General features: G+C 49.8%; 1 protein-coding gene across 1 annotated transcript in view; it reads right to left on the minus strand.

The window, feature by feature from the left end:
- Window positions 1–12198: 12198 nt before the first annotated feature.
- The window catches only part of LOC309976893 (optic atrophy 3 protein-like), a gene marked incomplete at both ends in the record, with an annotated part of 36011 nt that continues 29788 nt past the window's right edge, over window positions 12199–18421 (minus strand). The window contains one exon of the mRNA XM_082862708.1: window positions 12199–12635. Within this exon, the coding sequence (XP_082718834.1) occupies window positions 12199–12635 (437 nt within the window). The remainder of the gene's footprint in view (window positions 12636–18421) is intronic.

Raw genomic sequence — 18421 nt, forward strand, 5'->3', positions numbered from 1 at the left:
GTAGTATGCAAATTCTGTGAAGTGCACCAACAAATCACTAGAGAAGGACGATGGAATAGCCTAGAAAAAGTGGATGCGGTATATTAAATGGTGGTTCCCAATCCCCGGATCTCGTGAATCTTACTTTATGTGTCAAAAAGGACTTTACAGATGTGATGGAGTTAAGGACCTTGAGATGCGGAATGTTCCTGGAGTATCTAGGTGGGCCCTAAATGCAACCCAAAGAGTCCTGATGAAAGGGCGGCAGGGGGAGATCTGATCACTGTAATAGGTTGAAGGGATGAACACACCCAAATCCCTAGAACAGGTGAATGTTGCCGTATTTGGCAAAAGGGTCTTTGCAGATGTGATTAATGTTAAGGATACTGAGATGAGATCATCCTGGATTACCCCGCTGGGCCCTAAATCCAGTGACAAGTGTCCTTATATGGGAGAGAAGAGGAAAAGATACAGGCATATAGAGGAGAAGGCCATGGGAAGATGGAGGGAGAGACTGGATTGATGCAGCCACAAGCCAAGGAAAGCCTGGAGCCACCAGCAGCTGGAAGAGGCAGGGAACAGATTCTCCCCTCAAACCTTTGGAGGCAGCACAGCCCTGCCAACGTCTTGATTTCAGCCCAGGGATACTGATTTCCGTTTTCTGGCCTCAGGAACTGTAAGAGAATAACCACAATCAGATACCACTACATACTTACCAGGATGGTTAAAATTAAAAAGAAAGAGAGAGAAAAAAAAGACTGTCGATATGGAACATTGTGAAGAGCAGGAGAATTTATTATGGTAAAGTCACTCTTTTTTTTTTTTTTGGCTGCACCGCATGGGTGGTGGGAATCTTAGTTCCCCAAGCAGGGATTGAGCCCAGTGCCACAGCAGTGAAAGCACCGAGTCTTAACGACTGGACCACCAGGGAACTCCCCTACAGTCACTTATTTAACTATTTTATTTTATTTATTTGTTTGTGCCGGGTCTTAGTTGTGGCACGTGGGCTCCTTAGTTGTGGCATGTGAACTCTTAGTTGCGTCATGTGTGTGGGATCTAGTTCCCTGACCAGGGATTGAATCTGGGCCCCCCCCCTGCATTGGGAGCACAGAGTCTTAACCACTGCACCACCAGGGAAGTCCCACTTTTTTTTTTTTAATTGGCATTTTCTCCTAAGGGTAAACATAGGCTCGCCCTGTGACCCAGCGATCCCCCTCCTAGATATTCCCTAGGGAAACGAGCGTGATGCCCACCAAAGCCTGGTGCCAAAGTGGCCCTAGCGGCCTCACTCAGAACAAGCAGGAGGCTGGAGACAATTTGCGTGCCCGTCAGTCAGTTGGCTGGTAAACAAAGTGTGTTCTAGTTGACAGTGGAATACTACACAGCACCGAAAAAGGACAAACGATTGCTACACAGAACAACACAGATGCATCTCCCAGATATTACGTTGAAGAAGCCAGATCCAGAGAAGAACATTCCCTATGAGTCCATGGATATGAAGTTCAGGAACAGGCAAATCTAATCTACGGTGACAGATTTCAGCACAGTGGTTACAGCTGGGAGGGGGAGGGGGTGCTGCCTGGGAAGTAGCAGGAGGGGGCCTTCTGGGGTCCTGGAATGTCCTCTGTCTCCATCTGGGTGCCGGTTCCCAATGGATCCCCATTTATAAGCATTCATTGAGCCCTCCCTATACCAGTGCACACGTTACTGTGTGTTTGTTTTATTCCAACTAAAAAAAAAAATCAGACGAAAAGGGAAACATGCAATGAGAAAATTGACCCAAGGATAGAAACAGAGCTTCTACAACCTGGAAAAAATAAACTGCTCAATAAAGTGTGGGCTAGTTGGGACTTCCCTGGTGGCGCAGTGGTTAAGAATCCGCCTGCCAACGCAGGGGACATGGGTTCGAGCTCTGGTCTGGGAAGATCCCACATGCCGCGGAGCAACTAAGCCCGTGTGCCACAACTACTGAGCCTGCGCTCTAGAGTCTGCGAGCCACAACTACTGAGCCCGTGTGCCACAACTACTGAAGCCTGTGCGCCTAGAGCCCGTGCTCCGCAACAAGAGAAGCCACTGCAATGAGAAGCCCGCGCACCACAACGAAGAGCAGCCCCCGCTCGCCGCAACTAGAGAAAGCCTGTGTGCAGCAACGAAGACCCAATGCAGCCAGAAGTAAAAATTAAAAAAAAATATATATAAAAGAATAAAAAACATTAAAAAAAATGTGAGCTAGTAAACAAAGGTCTGACTAGTCTTTTGATATAGACTACTAAACGTGCTGCCAAAATACCCATGTCCAGAGTTGAGGAATAATTTTCTCTCCCAGGCAACATAGGGGAAAGCCATAAGAAGTCTCTGGAAAATCCAGGCCCTCCACAGCTCCAGCAAAGTGGAGTAGGCTTGTTCTTTCCTTCTTTCTTTCTTTCTTTCGGCCACACCGCTCGGTATGCAGGACCCCAGTTCCCTGACCAGGGATTGAACCCAGGTCACAGCAGTGAAAGCGCCGGATCCTAACCACTAGACCACCAGGGAACTCCTAGGCTTGTCCTTTCTTTAACTGAAAGGCCAGAGCTACTCGGGATGAGCCATCAGATCGTGGGAGCAGATTAGTTTCCTGTGGCTACTATGACACATTACTATGAACTGGATGGCTTAAAACTACAGAAATTTATTCTCTCACAGTTCCGAGGGACAGAAGTTCAAAATCAGCATCACTGAGGGCTGCGCTCCCTCCCAAAGCCTGAGGGGAGAGTCTGTTCCTTTTTTGTTTGTTCTGATCATACTCTGAGTCATGCTTGTTCAATGTCCTCGTGACCTATCACCTGTTCGTCAAGTCTTTGCATCTCTGTTTAAGTAAATGAGGAAACTGGGGTTCAGAGAATAACTTTCTCTGGGCCACACAGGAAAAGGGCCAGGACTGTTTTCTCTTGCCTCATAGCGCAATGTTCATGTTACTACTGCCACACCATGCTTTTTTTTGGGGGGGGTTCGCGGGCCTCTCGCTGTTGTGGCCTCTCCCGTTGCGGAGCACAGGCTCCGGACGCGCAGGCTCAGCAGCCATGGCTCACGGGCCCAGCCGCTCAGCGGCAGGTGGGATCCTCCCGGACCGGGGCACGAACCCGTGTCCCCTGCATCGGCAGGCGGACTCTCACCCACTGCGCCACCAGGGAAGCCCCCACACCATGCTTTGAGATCAGCCCTGCAGATGCTAATTATAAAACAGCCCAGTGTTGGGACTTCCCTGGTGGTCCAGTGGTTAAGACTTCGCGCTCCCGATGCGGGGTGCCCGGGTTCGATCCCTGGTCAGGGAACTAGATCCCGCATGAACGCCGCAACCTAAAGATCCCGCGTGCCACAACTAAGACTCGGCGCGGCCAAATAAATAAATATTAAAATAGCCCAGTGTTAATAAATAGTAAAACCCCGACTGTTTTTTAAAACTTTATGTTGAATATATCGACTTTATATATTTTCAGCTCAAAGACCACGACACCTGTTCATGGAAGATCAAACCAAAAACGTTCTTCTGTATGATACTTGATAAATACAAAAAGGTTTTTCAGGTGTATTGTCAACCTTATGAAAATTATGATAATTAAGTTTTTTAACTGGTTCAGTAAGAGCCTTTTAATTTTATTTATTTATTTTTATTGGCCACGCCCCGCAGCTTGCAGGATCTTAGTTGCCCGACCAGGGATCGAACCCGTGGCCCCTGCAGTGGAAGCGCGGAGTCCTAACCGCTGGGCCACCAGGGAATTCCCTATAATCAAATTTTTATTCTACATTAGAGAGACGCTGAATTTAAGTAGAAAGCGTTTATATAATACATATTTTGTGACACGTATAGGAGAATACTCAGCTAGATGAGGGTAAGTTTTCAGCAGACTTGTAGACTTGGCTGCCCAAAATATCTGAGTAGTACAGCAGTGAAGAAAACAGACTAAGTCACAAAGCTTGTTGGTTAATTCGCAGATACTAATTTACTGGCTGAAAATTGGGTTGTAACTTAATGCCTTTTAGCCAATGCCTCAAAATAAGTAAAAATAAGATTCTAGATATTTCAAAAGTTTCTTGAGAGGGATATTTTGCAGGGGGATCTTCTGTTCCCCAAAAAGTGACAGCAATCCTAAATATCTTCTCCCTAGAGATTCAGAGCCCATCTGCTTTTCTTTTTTTTTCTTTTTGCGGTACGCGGGCCTCTCACTGTTGTGGCCTCTCCCGTTGCGGAGCACAGGCTCCGGACGTGCAGGCTCAGCGGCCATGGCTCACGGGCCCAGCCGCTCCGCGGCATGTGGGATCTTCCCGGACCGGGGAATGAACCCGTGTCCCCTGCATCGGCAGGCGGACTCTCAACCACTGCGCCACCTGGGAAGCCCCTCAATACCTTTAACTCAATCACATCTGCGAAAATTTTTATCAGATAAGGTTACATTCACAGGTTCCAGGGATTGGGACCTAGGCTCCTTAGGGGGCCACCATTCAGTTCACTCTATAGGATGGGAGGGCCTGGAGGCCATCTGGCTGGGATTTGGCCGGGTATCTTTTGACACTCATGGATTCACTGACTCAGCAAATGCAGGAGTGTCAGTAAGTGACAGACAGAGGTGCAGAGGGTTCATACCATGCCAAACTATGGAGAGAGTAAAGAGATCAGTGTTGCCAGGGACTCAGGGTCGGGGAGGGAGCAATGAACAGGTGGATTTTTAGGGCAGCAAAACCATTCTGTGTGACATTATAATGGTGGACACATGTCATCATACATTTGTCCAAACCCACGGAATATACAACACCAAGAGTGAACCTTAATGTAAACTAGTGACTTTAGTAATATATCAATATTTGCTTCTCTGTATAACTGATTCACTTTGTTATAAAGCAGAAACTAACACATCAATGTAAAGCAATTATACCCCAATAAAGATGTTAAAAAATATACATATATTTGCTTCTCAATTGTAACAAATGTACACACTAACGCAAGATGTTAGTAATAGGGGCAACTACGTGCGCCTATGTGGGGAGGGGATATGTGGGAATTCTCTGTACTTTCTGCTCTATTTTTCTCTAAGGCTAAAACCGCTCAAAAAGTAAAGTCCATTAACCTTCAAAAATGCATATCAAGGAGCAAAGGCACAGGAATAACTCAGATAAGTTTGAAAATAACAACGAGACTGGCAGGTTGCCTTGAAGAGACCAAAAACTATTTTCAAGCTCTTGGCATTCAAAAGACCTGGTGTTGATGCAGGACGGACAAACGGTTGACAGAACAGGATTGAGAAAAAGGTACTTGTGTCCGGGGAACACAGCGAACGCGGCTGTCCAGTCTCAGGTGAGGAGGGAAAGGATGGGCCATCCCATGCACTTCGAGATGTCAGCCAGCCATACATTTAGAAACTGAAGAACGCAGATCCCAACGTTATACTCATTAGGAACCAAAACACAATGCAACACAAGCTCAGTGAATGACAAGCACAAAGAGAACGTCGATACAAATATTAGAAGAAGGGAGAGTGGGAGATACAAATTCTTGGGGTTGAGAAGCCCTTCTCAAATAAAGACAGAAAAAACAAGTGCCTGAAAGAAAAAAGACTCATAGATTCAGTTACTTAAAAATGAAAAAACTTTCAGTAGGACAAAACACACCAGAAACGAACATTAATTTCAGACAATGAAAACGGGCATTTTTCAAAAGCAGAACAAACGTCCAATAAATGGCCGAAAAGACGCTCAGCTCAGGTAAAACAAGAAAATGCAAATTAAAAGAATAATGAAATTCTACTGTGCACTGTTTGGGTTGAAGAATTTTTAAGTGTGATAACTGCAAGTGCTGACAGCTCCTCTGACACTTCGCAGAGCTTTTAGGGGGCATTTTTATATTAACTATAAATGTTTGTAACCTATGCAGTTCTTTAGCACTTGGCATCTCCCTGGGGAAACGCTCATGCTGGCCAGAGAGGCGTGTGCAGGTCGCTCACGAGAGGGAAGAGGGGGACAGCGTCCATGCCCGCAAAGGTGGCATGGCCAGATCACTCCCAAAAGGGTTCTGCCAACATTGCCCCCAAACCAGAGACAGGATTCCTTTCAGGGAGGGGACTTTGGTTTCCCTGGAATGGCTGAACTCTAGGAAGAGACTATCAAAATATAATAAGTATCAAGGCACAAGGATGTGGCCTCCGAGTGAGGCAGGCATCTTGGACGTGATGGACCCCGCGGTACCCCCGCCCCCAGGTCCATATCAGCCCTTACTAGGTGGAGGCGCCTCTGGGAAGCCTGGTCTGGGTGCTGCCGTTCCAGGGGGGAGGGGAGCCCTAAGACCGGAGTCCCAAGCCCGAGCCCACCACCTCCAGTTGCCTCCTTCCTCCAGGACGTCCCAAATGGACTCCAGTAGCATGCCCTGCTGGAGGCGCCTGTGAGATAAAGAATGTCAGTTTCACAGCGCGAGGAGAGAGACCAGGACTGTCTTTCCAGCCCCCGCCGGCTGCCATTCAGAACAAATAACCAAAGCCTGCCAGAGGGCTCCCAAATCTGGGGCGACCAGGGGCAAGGGAAGGGCAAGGCTATCCATACCTCCTCACACTGCTTCTGCTGCAGCCTCACCATCTCAGCACCAGTATGTCCCTTGTCCATACACAGGGCAAAAACCTTGAAGCCATCAATGACTCCCCACCTCCCATCACTCAGTAAATCCTGTCTGCTCCATCTCTGATGTATTAATATGCCCAGAATCCCACTTCTGTCTACCTCCACTGTCTCCGCCTGGTCCAGCCACCATCGCCTCCCGCTTGGACAATCACAGCTGCCTCTTCGCTGGGCTGGCGGCTTCCACCTTTGCCCACAATAGTGCGTCTGGGGATCCTGTTAAAACTAAGCCAGCTCACATCCCTCTTCTGCTCAGAGCACCTCCCGTGGCTCCTGCTTACCCCACAGGAAACGCCAAAGTCTTCGCCGTAGCCCAAGGCAGCCCGCTTTACGTAGGTTTGTATAATCCATACATGTGTGTATGCTTTTCTTTATGAAAGAGAATAAAAGTGAATAGAAAGTAACAGAGTGCGTTGCACACGGTAAGGGCGATTATTGTTTAGCGAAACTTTTGTTCTAACAAGATATGTAATATAGGATATATAATATATATTATCCTGTGTTATATAATACAATAGATTTTACATGGTTAGGATACATATTAGGTATATATGATCATATCTATATACAGCTGTAGTTTTTCTTCATGAAATGCAATACAACAGGAAACATCAAACTGCACTGCACATATTAAAGGTAGTTTTTAGCGAAATTTTCCTTCCAGTGGTAAATATATACACACACAACACACACAACATGGAATATATAACGTCGTGTGACATATTACACAAAAAGATTTTTATATTCCATTCTATGTGGCATTATATTCCATTATGTCATATAATGCATGAATTACACAGCGTTTATCCTACGTATATAGGGTGAATTGTGAATTATTATATAAATATGAACATGGTGGACTATATAAACTATGCGTCTCATTGTGCCTTGCTGTAGACTGAGGGGGAGACTCTGAGATCTTCGAACAGCGGGGTTATCGCGGCGACTCCAGGGAGAAGCTCCTGTGGGTGGGGAGTGACGGAAGCAGGAGCGGACAGGGAGGCCCAAGAGGACACCCGATGGGGCATCGGAGCTGGTAAGACCCTCCAGAGCTGTGCCAACTGAGGCAAAAGGGGGCCAGCCATTGTGCTCCTGAGCCCCTCGCCCATCCTCCTCCCCTTGCTTACTCTGTTCTCCGGGCCCGTAAACTCTTTACGGAAAGGCCTTGACAGTAAATATTTGCATCTTTGAAGGCCACGTGGTATTTATCGCAAATGACTCAAATCTGTCATTGCCGTGCAAAAGCAACCATAAAAAATATACATAAACACATGGGTGTGGCTATGTCCCAATAAATCTTTGTTCCCAAAGACAGGCAGGCCAGGCCCTTGGTCCGCTAGCCCGGGCTCAATGCTGATAGCAGATCCTCCCGCTGTTCCAGGGAAAGGCTGATCCCCACACCTGCCTCAGGGCCTCTGTAGATACTAACAACACTCTCTGGCAGCTCCTCTCATGTCACCTCCTCCCTGAGCACCTGATCGAAATCAGCCATCCCTGTTACTCCCGAACTCTTTCTTCTCAGCCCTCGTCACCCCGACGCTGGATCATTTTTCTTTATTGTCTGCTTCCCTGCACTAGATGTTGGCTCGTGGTGGCGGTGACCTTGCCTCGTTCCTGGCTGACTCCCAGCTACTAGAATGGGGCCAGGCACACAGCAGGTGCTCAGTCAACATTTGTCTAGCGAGCGGGTGGATTCTCCTCTGGACATGCTTCTCCTCTCCCTCTGTCTGCTGGGGCTGGGGGACCCCGGCCTGCAGTCACAGCACCGGTGGCCAGCTCAGAGATGACCATATGGGCCAATGGATCAGACGGGGCTCTACAGAATCCATCTTCTCCTGGGGTGGCTCTCCCCAGGCAAGGGCCTTCCCAACAGGGAAACCAGCACAGGGGACAATGGGGCCTGACAAGGGACAGGAGAAGCAGAGCCCTTGGGACATCCTATGAGGCTTTTGAGAGCCAGTGTTTAATTAAGCGTTTCTGTTTTTTAATGCCCTAAAGTACTGAGTCCCTCAGGGGGGGAGGAGTTGGGATTCAGCCTGGTCCCTTCTTCCCAAATAACCACAGGGCAGGTAACATTGGAAAAGAAATGTCTGTATGTGCATCTGTCCCCCCACTGGACTGTGAGCCCCCATGAGGGCAGGGTTGGGGCTGTCTCGGTCACGGCTGGGACCCCAGCACTGCACAGAACATGGTGAGGAACATGGTGGGCACCTCAGACAGTTTTGGTTTTTTTTTTAATATTTATTTATTCGGTTGCGCCGGGTCTTAGTTGCAGCAGGTGGGCTCCTTAGTTGAGGCTCGTCAGCTCTATAGCTGTGGCATGCATGCGGGATCTAGTTCCCCAGCCAGGGATCAAACCCGGGCCCCCTGCATTGGGAGCGTGGAGTCCTAACCACCGCGCCACCAGGGAAGTCCTATCGGTGACAGTTTCTTGAATGAAAGAATAAACGAAGGATATTTTTTCTCAGGTTAACGGGGCTTTTTTTTAAATATGGGGAAAAAATGCATCAACTTGAAGACAACCAATTTGGATTACAAATTTATTCTAACCCCTCTCCCCAAGTCACAAATGTATACAAAATTTTAGCTAGCAGGAAACCAGAGCGATGAAGCATCCTCTGGCCTTGTGCATTTTGAGAGGGGACTCTTTCCACTTCCACACATGCTGATCCCACCCCCACCCAGTGGGTGAAGCGGATGCATCCCATGAGGTATCGCCACACGTAAGTACACGTCAGGGCTGAGTTTTGAGTCTCGGAGATGTGAGCGCAGCACTACGTCAGGGTCAGGATGGCGCAGGGGTTACGGGTTCTGACTCAGACTGCCCGTCTTCACACCCCACCTCTGCTTCTTCCCTGCCTGTGTGACCTTGGGTAGGTGATTTTCCCTCACTGCGCCTCGGTTTCCTCATCAAGGCAACAAAGAAAATGTTATGGGGACTATGTAAAGCACTTAGAACAGTGCCCCGCACCTAACCAGAGCTCAATAAACTCCACCTATTTTGATGATGACCACACCTTATTGACAAGATGGGTCACTGACATTGACATGATGTGGGGAGGGCACTAAAACAGTCCCTGGCCTGTGGCAACCCGTGCTCCAGGGATGTGTCAGTGCCAGAGTGGACTGCCCTGGGGTAACCATGGCAACAGGCACTAAGCCTGCTCACCTGGCTCCATCAATCACCCCATCATCCAGTGGTAGCTCTGTCTCTTGCCTTCTTCCCCTCGTCATTTAACCCACTCAAGTCACTTCCAATTTTAAAGACACCCCTACCTGGGGTCCACCTCCCTCAGCTCCCTCTACATCAGAGGGGGCTCTTCTAGAAGGAATTAAGATGCTGTTTCAGAACCCTGGTTTCTTGGTTTTCTCTCTGGGGAGGTCTTGTGTCCAGAGTATTTTCACTCCGCTGGGGAAGTGAGGTGAGGGAGGGAGGGAGGGAGAGAAAGCTGGCCCCTCCCACTTCCCCTAGAGCTGCTGGGAAACGGGCCCAGGTGGAATGGATCTAACCTCATTCATTAAATGCTAAGATCTTGGGTGTAATCTGGGGCTGTTCTGACACTCTCAATGCTGCCCCTCAGGTGCCTTTGGCCTCTGTGTAGAGATCTCTGCCCCTCTCCCAGCAATCCACCTCCCTCTCATCTTCCTCCTTGCCCTGTACCAGTACCCTCAAGCACCCTGCATCCCTTCTCCATCTCCCTCCCTGCCTCTGCTCTTACTGCTTCATCACCTCACTGGCTTGCTGGCCTCAGGCAAGTCCCTTTGCTTCCGCTGGGCCTCAGTTTCCCCATCTTGGACGATGCTCTACCACTCACCCCCATCAGAACTCTCCCAGCTTCTCTCCTAATTTTAATGAGGCTTGTACTCATTTTGGAGATCAGATCATGATTCTCTGACACACCCTTCAGATGACTTCCTCTCCAGGGCTCTTTTAATTGGAAAACATCTACAGTCTGAAAGACAGGATGCAGACTGGTGGGGCCCAGACCCCTCCTGCTTCAGAGATGAGTCCTGGAAGAGACTCCAGGTAATGAATGGTGGTTCCTGGACTGTTCCTCTCACCCTTGTGGTTCCCTGAATGCCCCACGGGGTTGGCAGGAGTCCCAGCGTACTCCTGGGGTGGGGAGGTGTAGTGGGTTGAATGGTGGCCCACCAAAAGATGTGTCCACATCCTAACCCAGGGAAAGTTATGGGAGCTTCCGTGGGAAAAGGGTCTTTGTAGATGTAATTCAGTTAAGGATTTCGAAGTGAAATCATCCTAGATTTAGGGTAAGCCCTGAATCCAACGACAGGAGTCTTTCCAAGAGACAGAGAGCAAAAGAAGGCCAGGTGAAGACGGAGGCAGAGACTGGAGATAGGGGGCCCCAAGCCAAGGAATGCCTGAGGCCAAGAGAAGCTGAAGAGGTAAGGAAGGATCCTCCCCTAGAGCCTGTGGAGGGAGCGTGACCCTGCGAACACCTTGATTTCAGATCTCTGGCCTCCAGAACTGTGAAAGAATAAACTCCTGTTGTTTTAAGCCATCGAGTTTGTGGTCATTTGTTATGGCAGCCCTGGAAACGAAGTAACCAAGGTAAGACCAACTGGTGGCCTAGCCCGGCAGGATAGAGGGGGTTACGGAGGCAGGAGGGGGACAGCTGGGCCAGTCCAGAGCTGCAGGGAAGGAAGGCAATAGCACAGAGATCTATAGATTTGATGGAACATGGGGGCTGTGATCATGGCCGGCAGTCCCCTGAGAGAGGCCACTGAAGAAACAGTGGGGAAGGTAGGAAAGGACACGTCAGGAAAGGCCCAGGGACTCTGAGGACAGGTTGACAGGGGGCTGAGGCTGAAAGACCGGTCGGACTAGCCACAGACAGGATCAAATTTTCCACCAGAAGCAGGGTTGGTAGGGCATTACCAGACGGCCCTGCAGAGCCATTCCAGTGCGTTGTGCCGTAGACTGAAGGATGAGGGGGGTTCTGTTGGAATATTCCATTTGAGTGTCTCAGGGGAAGGTACCACGGATCAGGTTAAGGGGAAAGGTGTAATATTCGATGGATCAACTGCAAGCCAAGACCCCTTTTTTTTTCCCCTCATAAGAGGAGTGATGCCCAGAGAGAGCCCACCTTAGAAGGTGGGAGAGGCAGAAGCTCACTGAAAGACACTGCGCTTCCTTACGACAGCCTGTACCAACTGACAAAGGGACGGAGGTATTCCGATGTAAGAGTCCCCGGGAAAAGTTAACACTGATCAAGTAAATGGAGGGCTGACAGATTGATCTGGCTCAAGTCCGGTTCCATTTTTTCTTCTGCCGTAGGAGTGAGCACGTTGTCCTGCTGGCTGGGACCCCATAGGTCTTTGTGGTTTGGAGTGGGCTGGAGCGACAGCACTGCGGACTGTACCAAATGAGCCAGAGGTTGGAGGGGGCTGTGTTGGAACCTTCACCTGCTGGGGGCTGGTCGCAGGGGGAGGTACCACGGGTCAGTATGGGGTGACCTAATCCAAGTTCCATCCACATCCCGGTGGTTTCCACTGGGCCAGCACAGGTAGGGGTAACGCAGGCAGAAGGCCACATCAGGACACACAGGACCACGTCTAAGTTCAGGCTTCGGCAGGCTCCTTCTCCTCGGATGAGGACACTTCCTGGGACGTGGATGTTGCCTGGGGCGCGGGCGGCGGGTCTGCGGCGCAGAGCCGGGAGCGCACCTCTTGCATCTGCGCCTGCAGCTCCTCCAGGGCGCCCGGCGGCGGCGCCGCCTGCACCTGCGCCTGCAGGGCCTCCAGCGCCAGCGCCACGCGGCCCACCTCGTCCCGCATCGCGTCCCAGGCGGCGCTCTGCTCCTCTTCCTTGTGACGCTGGTGCGCCTGGTGGCGCCAGTACTCCAGCACCAGGCAGCCGCCGCCCACGATGAAGACGGTGGCCTCGCCCAGCAGCTCGGCGCCCAGCTCGGCGGCCGCCTCCTCGTTCAGCGGCTTGATGACCGTGCCCCGGAAGCCCATGATGCGCATCTTGGTCCGCATCTCCACCCAGTGGTACACTGCGGGGGAAGAGAGGGGTCAGGTCATGCACTGGGAGCCCCTGCCAACCCTGCCCCTCCACGCCTTGGTGTCCAGGTGGGAGAAATGGGGACACAGCAGCCAAAATCACCAGGGGGCACTTTATTTTATTTTATTTTATTTATTTATTATTATTATTTTTTTGCGGTACGCGGGCCTCTCACTGTTGTGGCCTCTCCCGTTGCGGAGCACAGGCTCTGGACGCGCAGGCTCAGCGGCCATGGCTCACGGGCCCAGCCGCTCCGCGGTATGTGGGATCCTCCCGGACCAGGGCACGAACCCGTGTCCCCTGCATCAGCAGGCGGACTCTCAACCACTGCGCCACCAGGGAAGCCCCAGGGGGCACTTTAAATAAAACCCTGCACCTGGCCTGGTCCCAGGAATGCCAGTCACCCCACCTGGGGTGAACTTCAGAGCATCTTTTTAAGTATCCCAGAAAATTATGGCAAGGAGCCAGGAATGAGAAACTCTGCCGCAGAGAGGAGGTCCTGAGACTGGGGACCAAGCCCCTGGAAGGTCACTAGGAGCTGCCAGGCTGCAAACTCCCAGGAAGGTGTAAAGAAAGGGTCAACTGCTGGAAGCTTAGCTCCTTCTGCTTGCCCCTCGAGCCACCGCCCCTGGCACCGTCGCCCCACCCACTGCCAAGAAGGCAGACCCCCTTTCTTTCCAGATCTTCCCCAAATGCAAAATCAGGGCTGCAACGGAGAGGGACCTCCTGGATCCAAAGAAAGGGCAGCAGAAATGTAGGAATCGATGCTAGGCGACTGTGAGCACAGGGTGACCAACCCTCTTCGCCAGTCTGGTGCCTCCCATCCGAGATCTTCACCGGCCCTGAAGATGGAGCTGATAAGAGCTGTGAGCTCTTCCCGGTGAGGTTTTGGGCACACGCCTCGGAAGCAGCTCAGAGGTGACTGATGCTGCGGGAACAAAAACCTGCTTGCCCAGCTGTTCCTTTGTGAAGGAAGATTCTCAGCATTTGAGTCTTAGAAACCAGGGCCGAATTGATGCTGACCCCTGACTCCCTCCTGTAATAGTTAACATTCATCCAAGGACACATGGGATTATTGGGGAGGCCCTGTTTTCTAGCTCATTTGGAGATTCATTTCCTACGTATCATTTTACTTTGAACGTTTAATAATTATCCTTGAAAATGCACAAAATATAAAATGTTTTAAATTAATTGTGGACTAATAATCTTAAAGGTAATTCAATCCAGGAGAAAATATTTTAACATTTAGAATCTTACGGTCTCAGGAAATTAAACAAATTAAAAATTGAATTTCTGTACATGTCTTCATTGCGGGCACATCAGTTAGTAGATAGAATTCGGTGGGAAACGGAACTGTAAATATAAGTTCAAGGACGAAAAGGAACAATGTAAAATTTCCGACTGTGAAAGAAGAGCTTTGCTCATTTTTTTTTCTTATAAACTGGACATCGGCAGGTACCACATCACAAGAGTATGTGGATTGCATTAGATACTTCAAAGAAAGGATGCTCCAAGTGCTTAAAAATTTCAGTATTCCTAACACACCAGAAATTACTGGGCTGGCCAAAAAGTTCGTTTGGGTTTTTCCATAAGATGTTTTTTGTTTTTAAGTAATTAATTTTTGGCTGCATTGGGTCTTTGTTGTTGCAAGTGGGCTTTCTCTAGTTGCGGCGAGCGGGGCTACTCTAAGTTGTGGTGCGCAGGCTTCTCACTGCGGTGGCTTCTCTTGTTGCGGAGCACGGGCTCTAGGTGCGCGGGCTTCAGTAGTTGTGGCACGCGGGCTCAGTAGTTGTAGCTCGCGGGCTCTAGAGCGCAGGCTCAGTAGTTGTGGCGCACGGGCTTAGTTGCTCCGCAGCATGTGGGATCTTCCTGGACCAGGGCTCGAACCCATGTCCTCTGCACTGGCAGGCGGATTCTTAACCACTGAGCCACCAGGGAAGCCCTTCCATAAGATGTTACAGAACTTTTTGGCCAATCCAATATATCCTTTGCAGGTACTTGAACTTATGAACAGAAGTTTTAGCTGTCAACTTGAAAATGCACTAGAGGGTATATAACTTTTCAATTTTTTAAAGGAGTAAACTTAAAAAAATTTTTTTGTTTGTTTTCATGAAAAAAAAATTTTTTTTAAGTAGAAAAATGGTTGAGAAGCTCTGCCTGGAGCCGGCGGTAAGATCCGAGGAGTGTACCCAGGGCCCTCTCAGTACGCCAGCTGCTGCGGTCACCATTACTACTAATTGTTACGTAGGCCCTGGTGCTGTGGGGTTCCTGGAGTCCAGGCTGCAAAGAACCCTCCCACACTGAGGTCCCAGCATCAGGTCATCCTGAGGTCCACGTGGGGCTCTGCCACCTACTGTGTGGGTAATGACAGTTCATTTTGAGGTTCCTCTGTAAAGGGGAGATGATGACCATACACCAGCCCTGCTGCCTCTTAACACCACACTCCCTTCCACTGTCCTGGTCCAGGCTTTGTCCCAGCTCTGACCAATGTCCCCTTCTTGACCTCCCTGTTCAGGGACCCTCCATCCCTCCCATCAGTCTGTGTACTCCTTTCAAAGCGCCTATCACAACTGGGAATGATCCTGTCATCCGGCCAGTTACTGGCACTCCGTCTCCGCACTGGGCTGTGAGCCCCACGAGGGTGAGCCCAGGGCTGTCACAGTCATGGCTGTGTCCCCAGCACTGTCCAGGCCAGGCCCACAGACGATGCTCAGTACATCTCGTTGGCTGCGCCAATGGGTCCCCGTGCCAGCTTCCTCCCCATCTGCCAGCCCCGGCCTCACCCCCTGCAACTGTTCTCCATGGAGTAACCAGGAGCTGGTTAAAAGACAACCACCCCCCAAAAAACTACCATTCTTTTCACTAACAAAAGTAACGCACTGCATGAAAATCAAGTACTCAAACTATAAAATTAAAAGCCAGGAATTCCCTGGCGGTCCAGTGGTTAGGACTCCGCACTTTCAGTGCTGAGGGCGTGGGTTCAATCCCTGGTCGGGGAGCTAAGATCCCACATGCCACCTGGTCCTGATCCCTCAAACATACCTCTAAATCATGCCCTAATAGGCCTCTTTGTCTCCGAGTGTCCTCTCCTTGACATCTGATAATAAGCATACGTTGCTCATCTCTATTTCTGAGTTTTCCAATTGGAAATTTGCTTGTATTTATACAACTATTTCCTGTTGGTCCCCCGGCCCCACCATAAAAGATGAGCACTTCTTCCCCAGGCAGCCTGTCTTTCCCTGGACCCTCCGCTCCCCATTCCTACAAGTGGTTTGTATATTTCTTATTCTTGTATTTACACTCTTTTCACCATCTCCCTCAGCTCCCAACATGGTCAGGGAGGAAACGAGCAGCCCCTTTTCCCCTCCCCACCCTCCACATCTCCCTAGGCCAGACCGTCCTTTCACAGGATCAGGATTTAACATACAGGCTGTTCGGGGGCTATAATACGGCCCCTTGTCCTCTGTGCATCAGCGAAGTCAGAAAAATGAAAATCAATGGCACATACGCGGTGACAGTCGTGGAAACACTGTTCAGTGGGGTGTGACTAAGCTAGAAAGGAGCCCCTGTGATGGGCTGTGTTAGGGCGGGGCCGCCTGGAGGAAGCACCTGGACGCCTCGAGGCGTCCTCAGGCTCAAGGTCAGACAGCTTCTCTACCCTTACCCCACAGAGCACACGTCGGTTTGCTCTCAGCTCGACGGTGATTTTCTAGGATGACGTGATCGTCCCTCGCATGACAGTTCTCAAACTGCAGATCCTGTCCCGTGAGTCCCTATCTAATGAGATCAATATGGTGGCACAAACCAGCGTTAAAAATATAATCAAGAATATAATTGTTAGGGAACCGCTGACTGAAGCCGCCAGCCCCGGCCAGGCACGATGATAACCACTTGCATGAGTTGTCTCGCAACAGGAGGTTCTGATAAAGAATGAGGTTCTGGGCTTCCCTGGTGGCGCGATGGTTGAGAGTCCTCCTGCCGATGCAGGGGACGTGGGTTCGTGCCCCGGTCCGGGAGGATCCCACGTGCCGCTGAGCGGCTGGGCCCGTGAGCCATGGCCGCTGAGCCTGCGGGTCCGGAGCCTGCGCTCCGCAACGGGAGAGGCCACAACAGTCAGAGGCCCGCGTACCGCAAAAAAAAAGAAAAAAAAGAATTAGGTGCTGCCACCGGAAACTAACTGGGAGAATTCAGGAGGGGCTGAAAGGAGGGAGGACACGCCAGCCCACAGTATGTCTTCTACAACTAGCCCAGGAGGGGTCAAAAGGAAGAGGGAGGACACAATATGTCCCGCCAACCTCCCAGAATCCTCCTCACTGAAATCCATCTTGGCTGAGAGATGCGTGCCACCAGGAAGGACCCTGAGTCAGAGTGATTAGCCAGAGACAACCCGGAAACTAACCCCATCACCATATAACCTGAGACTGCGAGCCATGTGGCGGAGCGGTTCTCCGGGGTTCCCTTACCCTGCTGCTCTCCGCCCAGGCACCCCTTCCCAATAAAGCCTTTTGCTTTGTCAGTACGTGTGTCTCCTCGGACAATTCATTTCCAAATGTTAGACAAGAGCCCACTCTCAGGCCCTGGAAGGGGTCCCCCTTCCTGCAACCTAACAGAAAATATTCGATGGACTTTGAGGGCATTACACTAAGTGAAGTAAGTCAGAGAAAGACAATTACCATATGATCTCACTTATATGTGGAATTAAAAAAACAACAGGGACTTCCCTGGTGGCTCAGTGGTTAAGAATCCGCCTGCCAATGCAGGGCTCGAGCCCTGATCCAGGAAGATCCCACATGCCGTGGAGCAACTAAGCCTGTGTGCCACAACTACTGAGCCCGTGAGCCACAACTACCGAAGCTCCCATGTCTAGAGCCCGTGCTCCGCAACAAGAGAAGCCACCGCAATGAGAAGCCCGCGCACTGCAACAAAGAGTAGCCCCTGCTCGCCACAACTAGAGAAAGCCCGCATGCAGCAACAAAGACCCAACGCAGCCAAAAATAAATAAGTAAATAAATAAATTTATAAAAACAACAACAAGCCAAGCTCACAGATACAACAACAAAAAAATAAAACATCAAAGCCAATCTTAAGCACTCAAGGAAAGTACCGTTTCACAAAACTTTTGGTCTTGTTTTTTATGTGACTGTACGAATACGTGTGTGTGACTGGAACATAGTCAAAAGGTTGAAAGCCACTGTCCTAAGTTTTGGTTGGAATTCCGCTGAGTCTACAAATCATTTTCAGGACAGTGACATCTTCCCAACCTTGAGTCTTTCAATCCACGAATGTGGTATCTCTCCCCACTCAGCCTCTCATTTTCTCTGCAAGTCTTACACCTCTTTGGTTTTACTTATTACTAGGTAATGATATTTTTTGTCATTATTCTTCATGGTATATATATATTTTTTTGGCTGTGCCGCCGGCTTGCAGGATCTTAGTTCCCCCACCAGGGATTGAACCCACGCCTCCTGCAAAGTGCAGAGTCCTAACCACTGGACCGCCAGGGAATTCCCTGTCATGGTATTTTAAATTTCATTTTCAATTTGGTTGGGGCTGGTATATAGAAATACAATTGAGTTATGTAAATGACTTTCTTTCCAGTGACCTCCCTAAATCCATTCTTTTTTTTCCTTTTTAGTGAAATATAACGTATACAAAGTACACCAATGTTAATTGTAGAGCTGGATAATTTTTTAATATGTAGGCATCACCTAGATCAAGATCTAGAACATTCCCACACTCCAAATGGCTCCCACTTTCAAGCCCCTCTTCCAGTCAGTA

Source organism: Leucopleurus acutus, assembly GCF_964270905.1.
Source record: "Leucopleurus acutus genome assembly, chromosome: 20".
Classification (NCBI taxonomy): domain Eukaryota; kingdom Metazoa; phylum Chordata; class Mammalia; order Artiodactyla; family Delphinidae; genus Leucopleurus; species Leucopleurus acutus.